We start from the raw sequence: 12,000 nt of genomic DNA on the forward strand, positions 1-12,000 counted from the left end.
TGGATCACCTTCTTCTTGTTCAGCTCCTTCTTCATCTACATCACCCGGAAGCCGTACTTGTATCCGTATGATGGTTTGCTTGTTGATAGCTGAGGGTGTAGACAGTAGGCTGAGGTCTTGAGGAATTGGAATACCTTTTGCTCTGAAAATCCGCATGAGAAGGCTAGGAAAAATCAGCTTAGCTTGGGAAGTTGTTCTGGTCTCATCCATTATTGTATCAAATATATGGGAGCTGATATCAATGAATGTTTTCTCCTTGAGTTCCATAAGAAAATGGCTCTGGCATTGTTGATTGTAGTGAGCTTCTTCACAGGATATAAGTTGTTCATCATGATGATGGTGAGGCACCTCATGTCAACTGGAAAAGCTGTGGTATTGAGACATTTCCCTTCTCTCTGTCCACTAATGTGATTTTGGACAGTTTCTAAAGACAACATCCTGTCTTTGTAGTTGATAAACTCATGCTCCTCTAAACCCTCAAGACCAAGGACCTCATCAATATCACGGGCATCTAGAGTGAATTCATGCCCTCTTACCCAACAATCCAGCTCATCTTCCCTAATCTTCACATTAGAGTAAAATTCTCTTATTAGAGGCTTACACACACCTGGTAAACAACTTAACAACTTTTCCCAACCTCTGCCCTCAAAAACAGGTGGGAATAAATATGTCTTTTAAGTCCACTAGATCCACAAATCTCTCTTGAATTATGGTTCCCTTCATGAAAGAATCTTTGTATCTCTCAAAGTGTTGAAAGGACCTAAACAGATTATGATCCATTTTCAATCTTTTGTCAGCCTTCTTTGCAGGAGTTTTCTTCTTTGGAGGTGAGGGAGCCATCTGTAATCAAGCAGAAGAGGCCACAACAAACAGATAGCACAATAGATAGAATTATAAACATTAGGGATTATGTCATAGGTATTAAAAATGAGTAATTTGGTGAAACATATACCACATAGTATAGACACAATCAGAGAGTAATGAGGATAATATTATGCAATCACAATATTATGCTACCACACTAGCCCCAACAATATTGCATACAACACATGAAAAGACATGATACGGTGCTGAATGCAACTAATCATGAGCTACTTTAATCACATAACAAACAGAGACATCAAACCAGATTCACCACAAATGAAAAAAAAATAGAGAACACAAAAGACCCACAAGAATTAGGTTCAAGCAGAATAGATAAAAGAAACCAACATGTGATAGTACATCAAACACAAATCAGGCAATCAGATAATCTTAAGAAGACAAGTACTAGAACATATATGAAACCATCAACTAAAATAAGTTTGCATGGGAACAATACCTTAAGTAATCCAAACAAGAACAAACCCAAAAACACCGAAACAAACCCATAACAAAAATAAAAAACACCAACACAAATACTCACGAAAATGAAGATCAAAATAAGAGATATGAGGTGAGAGAATAAGAGCCCATACCTTTTCTTTGAAGATTTGGAGGTGAACAAGTGCAACAATGGAGTTTGTAGAGAATGACACGGAGTGTTTGGGTAAGAACAGTTGAGAGAGAAAGTGAACAGACACGAAAATTTCGAGGGAAAACTGAAAAAGATTTTAAAAACTCCCCCAGTATTTGCCAAACACGCGTTTTTCGCGACTGAAGTGAGTCGCCAACAAGATGCTAGGTCTAGCCGCCAAAACACTCAAAGAAAAAATTGTGAAAAATTTTCTAAGTGTTTTTTGCGACTGGAAGGTCTACCCGCGAGGGAGTCGCGAGCTGAGCCGTGAAAATCTCTGTGTAACCCTCGCGACTGGACCTTTCACTCGCGAACAAGTTGCCAAAATTAACACGCAAGCTCGCGGTTGAAATTTGCGACTTGGGTAACCCGCGACTGAGTCGCCAAAACAGAACACACTGTTTTTGAAGATTTTCAGTTTTTGTAAAAACAAAACACTTTTCCAAAAACAACTTAAACACTCAAAAATCTTTTTGTGTTTGAATTAACAAAGATTGAGCATGTGAAAACACATTTTATCAAGTACAATCACACAAATGAATAAGGCATTCATTGAACATAAACTTATGTGTTGTGTGTGGATATCAACAATGAGATAGTCCTTAGTCTAATGTGAAGTTTCAATGATCAATTCAATCAAGGCATACACAATTAGCCCTAGATCATGTGACCCATCTCAATTATAGAAGTATGCATATATGACCTCCCACAAGACTTGATAACATAACTTGGAGTTTTACATTTGACTCCACTTTCAATTATAACATTTGATCTTTTTGGTTCATTTAAGACAATCATCTCTCATTGTGAGAGTGATATTTGATATTTCACCTTGATGAGATAGCCTTTGGCTTTTTGAATAATCATTCACATAAATTTTTGGTCGCTTTCCCTTTTTCTTAGTCAAATACTAGTATGTGCGACAGGCTTTTGCAGCTTAATATCTCCTTTCATTTGGAGATTTACATTTGGTGAGCTCTTTTTAGCAAAAACAAAAATAAATAGTGGGAAGATATATAGACACAAGTCTATGCATGTCTCAAGATCAACATAACCATTCACTAATCATTCATGACAAGTTTGAAGATCTATTTACAACAGTCACATAGATTTCAAGATTTCTTCCACAATGATAAGAGTGCAAAGGAACAAGTTATGTTCGTAAATGTACAAAGCCATTAGCACAAAGGTACAAGACAAAACAAGTTTTGAGACAAAACTCAACAATGTCAATCAAACTTTTTGATTTTCTATTTTTATGTGGTTTTTGGATTTTTGACACATAAGAAGTAAAAGATTGATCAAAACAAAAAAGAACAAAAGTATGCACAAACAGAAAAACAAACAACCACCAACATAATCAAAAAGTAAACAAACAAGCACCATCACAAAGCATAGGAAGTATTGATGCATGGACATGTTGTAATGCTTATGCATGAGTACCATTTTTCACCCACACGTCACTTGCGTTTAGGGTGATTTCCTTATAGGATTAGGTATGGGAGTTAGGGCTTTCAAACCTTCGTGTGAAGCTTTCCAAGCAGTTGGTGAATGCACCAATCATCTTCATCACGTCCATCATTCCGGGATCATCGTTTTGATCTCTTGATGGTTCACCAGCCCAATTTCTCCTATCATTTCTAGATCCTCGTGACCTTTGAGGAGTTGCTCTATTCATTGCTCTCAGTTTTTGGCAATTTGGTCGAGTATGCCCTTGAAGTCCGCAGTGATGACACACATAATTTGATCTAGGACCTCTTTGTGGTCGTGGACGAGACTTGGCTCGGGATTCAGACTTGTCCACAGATTGATTACGGGGATTCAACAACCGTTTGTTCTCCACATTCCTCTTCTCCTCTATCTTGGGCTTCTCAGCAGTAGGGCCAACTTCAACTGGCTCTTTAGCCTTTATAAACTTCACTTCTTTTGTGACATTGCCAGACGAGCTACTCCCTCCGGTATATCCTAACTCGGATTTGTCTGAAAAATGCTTTTGAGATGAAATAACATCATCTAGCTTCTTGGTGGCGACCCTCTCTATTTTAGCATTTGCTTGCACAACCTCTTGCTCAAGAAATCTCACTTTTGTGTAAGCTTCTGACAGCTCACTGTTCAGTATTTCTATCTCACATTTGGCCTCCTTATATCGAATTATAAGACTTTTATAGTCCTCCTCTGCCTTCTTCATTTTTCTCACAGCTGCCTTAGCCACCCTTGTGTACGCACCCGACCTTTCCAGGAGTGAGTTATAATTTTCTTGAAGATTGGCTGTGTTTCCATCTTCTTCTGCATTTGATTCCTCAACAGCTCCAAATGATTCTTCATCACTATGTACTCCAAGCTCTTGTACTAGCAGATTCAACTCATCTAAAGAATCAACATGAGCAATAGTCATAAAAGTGGAGTAATTCCCTTCTTCGTCACAGCTTTCCTCAGAATCAGAGTTGGATGAATCCGAGTCACTCAATGTCGTGGCATACACTTTGTCTTTCGATTTCAAATAATTCGAACATTCTTTCTTAAAGTGTCTATGCTCGTTGCATTCAAAACAAGTGACACCTTGTGTAAATTGGGATTCTTTTCCATCTTTCTTTTTGAATTCCCTTTTCTCCCTTCCTGAACTTTGGAATTTTCCTTTATCACCAAATTTGCCATTATTCTTGAATTTCAAGAATTTTCGAAATTTTTTTACAAGGTATGCAACATCTTTGTCAATCACATCTTCTTCCGATGAGTCATGGACTTCCACCTTCTCATTAATGGTCTTAAGAGTAAGAGATTTACTCTTCCGTTGATTGGGCAGCGACATTTCATAAGTCTGAAGAGAACCAACCAGCTCTTGGACTTTGATGTCATCAAGGTCCTTACTCTCTTCAATCGCTGTCACTTTAACACGAAAACTTTCTGGCAATGATCGAAGGATCTTCCTTACAATTTTAGAATCCTCCGTTTTCTCTCCCAAATTGAACTTGCTTGCAATCACCTTATTCAGCTTGCTATAAAAAGAGTCAAAGGACTCATCCTCACTCATTTTTAACTCCTCAAACCAAGTGGTTAGCATTTGCAGCTTGGTATCTTTCACTTTCTTTGTTCCTTCGTAGGTGGTCTCCAATATCTCCCATGCTTCTTTGGCAACGGTAATGTGAGAGATCCTGTGAAATTCATCTGGAGACACACCACAGAAAATAGCATTAAGTACTTTACTGTTAGCATTAGATGCAGCGAGTGTTGCCTTATCCCATGTGGATTTGGCTGCCTCAGGTCTGGTCCAACCTATCTCAACAGCATCCCAAACAGATTCATCAATGGAACACAGAAATGCTCTCATGTGAACCTTCCAAAAAGCATAATTACTACCAGCAAAATATGGAGGTGCATTTAGGGATTGAGATCGATCCATCTCAATAGGGAGTCAAGGATCACACTATGGTAATGAAACCACTAAAAGTGTACCTGCTCTGATATCAATTGAAAGTTCAAATAGTGCAAAAACACCCTTGAACGTTTAGACCCCCAATTTACAAATTACCAATTCAAGTTTTATATCAAACAATTAATGTGCGGAACATGAACAAAAACTTAATACAGAATTGGTAAACAATCTATGCCAATTAAAATCACATCCACAATAGAAAATAAAAGGCAAAGATAAAGGGAAGAGAGATGTAAACACAAGGGCAACACACGATGTGTTATCAAAGAGGAAACCGAAACTCTCGGCGTAAAACCTTTCCGCCGCCCTCCAAGCGGTAAACAATCCACTAGAAAATGTAGTTGGAATACATGAACGGCAATAGACCCTCCAAGCCTAATCTACCCAGTGTACCTAAGCCCTCCAAGCTTCTTGTTCCAACGAGGTTGCGCTGAACCTATTTCTTTTCTAGCTTCCCGGATTCCGTTACTTGACCATAACATCAACCAATGTAAATTGGTTCCTTCCTAACTGCTTCCCAGAACACCAAACAGCTCTCTCACAGTAATGGATATAGTGAGAAAAATGTTTTGGTAAAATGCCTCTCAAGGATTTAACAATGGAGAGGAAGAGAGTTGAGGAATTTGAAGAGTCTCTTATGTAAAGATTGTGGATGAATCAATCTTGTTTTACTCTAGGGTTTTTCTCTCAAAATTATCTCTGGAAGCTCTCATTCTTTCGTGGGTATAAGGGGTATTTATACTAGGGTGAGAAAGGAATGTGAAACGTCAGGTTTTTCAAAACAGAGCTGGCTCGCGGCTTGGCCTTGCGACTTGACTGAGTCGCGAGATCCAGCCGCTAGATAACAGAACGGCCAGTTGTCCTATTTTGTCCTGTAGTGCTCCAGCTAGCATGACGCTTCAACTTCTGGCATGTTTGGCACGTGTGCTGCTCCTGGCGGCTTGCAGCTGCGAGTCACCCACGAGATCCAACCGCGAGACTCTATTTTCTTACACACTCTTGAGCATTCAATACTCTATCTTACTCACTACCTTTACAGCAAACCCACCTAACTACAGGGTTACTAATTGCTGAAATACAAGCAAATTTGGCACGTAATAAAGCCAACAAAATGGTTGATTAAATTCAACCTTACAAATAGTTTTTTCAGAGAGAATAATAAATTAGGGCACTTTCTGCATGTGTTCTTCATGTATAATGGTCTTTAAAATAAGTTTTATATATGTTTAGGGTTGTGAGAAAAGAAACCTTCCACATACATGTCAGCTAGGGCCAAAAATCAGATCTGGAAATTCTGATTTCGTAGATCTTGACAGATTCAGCTTCTGTCAAGTTTCGACTTTAAATCTCGATAGAATTCTTCCTGTCGAGATTACTGTCGAGCTTTAATGAATAGCTCTTCTTCACTTGTTTCTTGGTCAAATCTTCATGGTTTTAACGCTTGGCTTGAACAACATATTTCTTGAAGTCTTAAACTCATCCTAGATCTACCAAATTACAAGTAAAGTGTATTTCGTTAAAGAATTAGCCAGTTACATAAAATATGTCCCTAACACATTTGTCCATCTGAAGATGCTCTTCTTTGTGAATCTGAGTCTTAGTTTTACTCATACACCTAGTTGAATCCTGCATCTTGCTAACTGCAGAAAAATAAATTTGTATAACAGTCTGAATTGGATTACTAGTTTAAAACTGGCCTACAAATCATCCCTAGCTAATTGGATATAAAGCTATTATATAAGCACAGAACTACATGTTTATATCAAATTGTAACTCAATGTTACTCATGAGAAACCTTAACAGATTGAATGAAAATGAAAGGTTATATCTTGAAAGGTGATGGTTACATTAAAAATCCTGCACATGCAGTTGATAGTTGATACCTCCATATCTAAGTTTTGATGTAATGGCATATGATAAGAGCAAGTTTAAGTTTAAGAAAAATTTTATAGTCAAAGAGTTAATGGGATTGAAATTTAAATGTTTTCGTATACCAGCTTGAGCTTCTAGCCAATCAAGAATTAATGGATTTTGTTACATGTATGACATTAACCAATTAACATTTAAGCTTACATTTCACATATACGCGGACACACTTCTATGATAGGTTATTTACTCATACACCTGGATCAATTATAGTAATTGATTACGCGAAGTTCGCAAACGAATTAAAAGTTGCACACATTTTCAAGATCCGAAATGAAGTGAAGATCACATGCAACATGAGAGTTAGGACCCGGCCAAGTCCAAACTGAGATTTATTAGATTAGATTATTTGCTGCTTGCAGTGTTTAACTTAAAAAAAAAAAAAAAAAAACACGTCGGTGAAACCGTGAAACTAATTTCTTTTAGCAATTGGTCCCTTCTAGCAATTTGATAATTCAATTGCAGATATCTGAAAAGCACGTGTACGTGGGATGCTGAAGAGACAAAAAAGCACACATAATGCTCTCTTTGATGAAAGATAAACTAAACTATTAGCTTCTGAAAAATAATCTCAAATTTACGAGGATTCCTTGAATTTACAAGGGTTCCTTGAATCCATAAGAGTTTTTAAATTCATAAGAAAAATGGTTTGAAATCTACCAGAATTTAAAATAGAGAGACAAAAGTCTTAATCTTTTTTATTGATTGAATTATTTGGAGGCTTATTTAATGGTTTCCTAAAACTTGACAGACAAATAAATATATTTTAAAATAAGTCATAATTAATATCTAATCATAATAGAAATTAAATTTGACCTAAAAAACATTAAAAAGCACCTTAAAAAAAAAGAAATAAATATCCTAAACCTAAAATAACGAAAATGACATAAAAATAACTTAAATTAATAAATTACAAAAATTAAATAGTAAATTATATCCTACATCAGATCCCTGCACTTGAAACAAACTTGTTCTCGAGTTCAATTTTGAAATTTGAAATCTTTCATGCCAAGCAAAAAAAGTATTTGGAATTCTTGAGTCCCTTGATCTTCTTTCCATACTTGCAATTCATCAATGGAATAAACAAATCAACTTGAATTTCTTTTTCCTTGGTCTTTATGAAATTGTAGAGATTTACTAAATAAGAACCGGCAATTGAATTAAATCTATCAACCCCAATGAAATCAATAAATTTTGGTGTATTGCTTACCACCAAAATAAAAGGATCTTGATATTGATAATCATATAATTTGATTTTATTAAGATCCTTGAAAATTTCCTCATCTAATTCTTCCTCAATGGTCTCTACCATCTTGACTTCAAGATCCCTCTCTATAATAGGATCTTCATTAATCTTCTCCACTATCTTGTTTTCTTCAACATGCAATTCTTCCTTTAATGGTGGAAATAATATATGGCTCTTCAAAATAATTCAAATGTGAACTTCTTGGCCAATAAATAATCCTGTTTTGTATACAACAAAAGTTCATTACAATCTAAAGGATAAAATTTGATAGCAAACAACTTTTTTATCCTAGGCCATTAATGAATTTTGTCTTTACCTTATCAGATTCTATCAAACTGTGTATTCGTTCCCACCAATGTAAGACATACTCACTAAGTTTATACAAAGCAAGTTCAACTTTTCTCTCACCATAAATAATCTCATAGTCAAATAAATCCTCTAGATCAAGTAACCAATTAAGAAAATCTTCTTTATAAAAATAAAGATTAAAACTTGCAATTTTTTTATAAGACCTATATGAAATTTGCTTGCCAATAGGTTGCCCATGAGTTACGTTTCCACGACAGTTATCCCTGTTGTTTCCAATGTTAGCCTCTAGACATCGTGTGTGCATCAAGAAAGCACACACGATGTTCTCTTTGATTAAAGTGAAATTAAATTGTTAGCTTCTAAAAAATAACTTCTAATTCACGAGGGTTTCTTGAATTTACAAGAGTCTTTGATTTCACATGGAAAAAGGGTTTAAAATCTACCAGAAAATAGAAAGACAAAAGTTTGAATTTTATTTATTAAATAGTTTTTTTAAAAAAGTTTATAGACTTGGAGACCTATTTAGGGGTTTCGATAACTTAATAAACAAGAAAATATATTTTAAAATAAGTTCTAATTAATACTTAACCATAATAGAAACCAAATTTGACTTAAAAAATATTAAAAATACCTAAAAACAAAGAAATAAATATCCTTAACGAGAATTATATCAAAATATCAAAAATTAATAAATTACAAAAATAAAAAAGTAAATTCCTAAACGCATTGCATTAATTTCTCCAAAATTTTCGGGTCAAAATTACAGAATTTGTCCTACTTTTAGCATATTGGGACTTATATTTTTTGATGTTATACTTATGCATGCATGCTACCATATATCCAAGTATCCAACAAAGTCAAGATCACACAGTAATAATGGATCTTTCTAGTTTGAATGAACCTAACCCATTTAGTACTGGGCTGATCACTAATTAATGCTCAATTAATGGCATGGCATGTGGCATCACTGCCAAGGAATACAAGAACTTAAGAAGCCCGGTTGGCACTGGCATTGATAAAAACATCTTGGTGATGAGGACTCTCCGCCAGTGGTAATCCTAGTTTTTCTAATGCCTAAATACACGTAAGAGTGCTTATCTGCAATAATTGAATGGCACTTTCGTACCTAGTGACCTTAGTTTAAAAAATTTAGAAGCTCATGTTACTCTATGGCCTATGGCTATGCATCTTGGTAGACTTAAGAGATGGCGCAATGTCTCATATTTTATGATCTTTCTGTGACCCCAAAGTCAAAACTTTGATTCACATTGTGCATCAATGAGGGTAGTCCTCCAAGGCTCCACCACATCTTTTAAAACTCGTAATTAATTCTAATCAAACCCGGTTACATGTTTATTTTTGGTTAGATATTTGGGACAACCATTTAGAAACATTATTACCAACTGGCTATTTGCAATTTCAGTGCTAATACCAAAAGACTCTTGTTTAATTAACTTGGACCGCCAAGGTTCATACACATGGCCTCCTCGATATGGGTCAAGATAATCATTTATGTTGCCATAATGAAATTGGGGAGTTCTTTACAAAACTAAAAGAATTTTTTTTTTTGAAAATGTTGAGTGTAACCTTAATCTCAATTGTTTAAGGGTTATGCTAACGAGTGTCCGACACTTGTTAACAATCTATTTTAGGAAAATTTTGACATTATTTTTATGGGAAATGAAAAAAGCTGTTAAAACATTAATTATTTTTTTTTCCTATAAAAACTTTATTTAACTAGATTCTTAACGAGTGCCCTTAGGGCACTTGTTAGCATTTCCCATTGTTTAAATCGTGCTGGCACTTAGGCCATGTCTTCTACCTAAAAATAAGGAGGGAAAAATAAAAATTTTCTGGACATCAAGTCATAACTTGTGCCTAATGATCTGGGGAAGGTATGATGCACGGTTTTGGTGGAGTAAAAGGCCAGCTTTAGATATTTTTCTCTCTCCAAGCTTGAGACCTAGTATTTATACCACAGCCCACAGATGATGCTGCATACCTTAAGTCAACATAGTGACTTAACTTGGACCAACTCTTCGCTTATTTCTGGTCTTTTTCTATGATGGCTTTCAAAGCTACGCTCTTTTTGCTCACCACTTTTCTTGTGGTTACTTCAATAGTATGTCTCTCTCTCTCTCTCTCTCTCTCTCTCTGCTTCCTTTTGTTGGTTGTCTTCTTAATTGTAGAAACTTTTGTCTTTTTTTTGTAGGTTTCATCTAATGACCTAGTAATATTTGTTAAGCCAATTTTTACACTTGAAAAAAAAAAAAAACTTTTTATTAGTTCGGTTGCGTGCAAACTCATATATTTGGTTTGGGTACCCTAGATTTACATTCCTACTCGGTTTCTTGTAGTCCTACACTATATTTGGTTAGAGTGAAAAAGTAAGACTATAAGAGGATGGAAAATGGAGAACAAAAAATGGGAGAGAAAAAGAGAGGAAATGAGATTGTGAGGAAAAATACATAACTATCTCTATTTTTTTTCATTTTTCTACTTTTAATAATAAAAATATAGTAGTAATTTACTCTTTATCATTTTCTTTCTACCAAACACACATAATAAAAAAAAAACACGTATTTTGATTTTCTATCATCCAATTTTTGTATTATCTCAACAGTTCCTATCCTTCCCCTTTTCTAACTACCATATATTGATTTACTAGTTAGTTTGGTTGAGTAGGAGTTCCAAATGTACAAGCTGGTTCTTGCAATAAACAACAACTAATGAATGGACTTTCCAATTGATATAGGCTGCTTATGTCGAAGTCCCAGCACACGCTCCTGCTAAGGTTCCGGCTCATTCACCAGCTAATCCACCGCCCGTGAAGGCACCAACTCTTGCTCCTCCAGCAAAGCCACCTACTTATTATCTCGTGCCTCCGCCAAAGGCACACGCCCCCGTGCCCCAACCATCTCATGCACCATCTCATCATGCTCCTCCAGCGAAGGCACCAGCTCATGCACCACCATCTCATGCACCAACTCACGCACCACCAGCTTATGCACCAAAGTCACCCACTTATTATCATGCGCCTCCGCCAAAGGCACACGCCCCCGTACCCTCACCATCTCATGCACCATCTCATCATGCTCCTCCAGCGAAGGCACCAGCTCATGCATCACCATCTCATGCACCAGCTCATGCACCAAAGCCACCACCTTATTATCATGCACCTCCACCAAAGGCACACGCTCCCGTGCCATCAGTTCATGAGCCACCCACTTATGCACCATCGCCCTCAGTGAAGTCAAAAGAGGGTACATATCATATATCCCTTGTTAGAATAATGGTTATTGGTTGAATACAACAATTCCTCTTAGTTTAAACTTTTACAACAAGTGATTATTTATCATAGTAAAAATAACAGGTGTTTTAAGCTCAATTCTACAACTTAAACTTTTGGGATAAGCAATAATTTATCATTTCCCGATTATACCAAAACTGAACATAAGACTTTTGATATTTATATACTTGTTTTTGATGGTGTTCTTCTGCTAACCATGTTATTGTTGATTTGATGGACAGATTGCACCCCCCTATGTTTTCAGAGATGCCGCTTAGCTAAAAGTAAGAGAATGTGCATGA

At 36.1% G+C, this 12,000-nt stretch overlaps 1 protein-coding gene across 1 annotated transcript; it reads left to right on the top strand.

Annotated features, from left to right (window-relative positions):
* Positions 1-273: 273 nt before the first annotated feature.
* On the top strand, positions 274-11,716 carry LOC115971372 (pollen-specific leucine-rich repeat extensin-like protein 3). Its single transcript, XM_031091255.1, has 2 exons — positions 274-372; positions 11,165-11,716. Exons 1-2 carry the CDS (start codon positions 274-276, stop codon positions 11,714-11,716), a joined length of 651 nt encoding a protein of 216 aa, XP_030947115.1.
* Positions 11,717-12,000: the final 284 nt, after the last annotated feature.

This window comes from Quercus lobata, chromosome 2 (genome assembly GCF_001633185.2).
Source record: "Quercus lobata isolate SW786 chromosome 2, ValleyOak3.0 Primary Assembly, whole genome shotgun sequence".
Classification (NCBI taxonomy): Eukaryota; Viridiplantae; Streptophyta; class Magnoliopsida; order Fagales; family Fagaceae; genus Quercus; species Quercus lobata.

Bases quoted from the DNA above. Each gene is read 5' to 3' on its own strand.
- LOC115971372 (XM_031091255.1), top strand. From the start codon at position 274: ATGGCTCTGGCATTGTTGATTGTAGTGAGCTTCTTCACAGGATATAAG. The intron at 373-11,164 runs GTATTGAGACAT...CAATTGATATAG, and splicing joins TGTCAACTGGAAAAGCTGTG to GCTGCTTATGTCGAAGTCCC.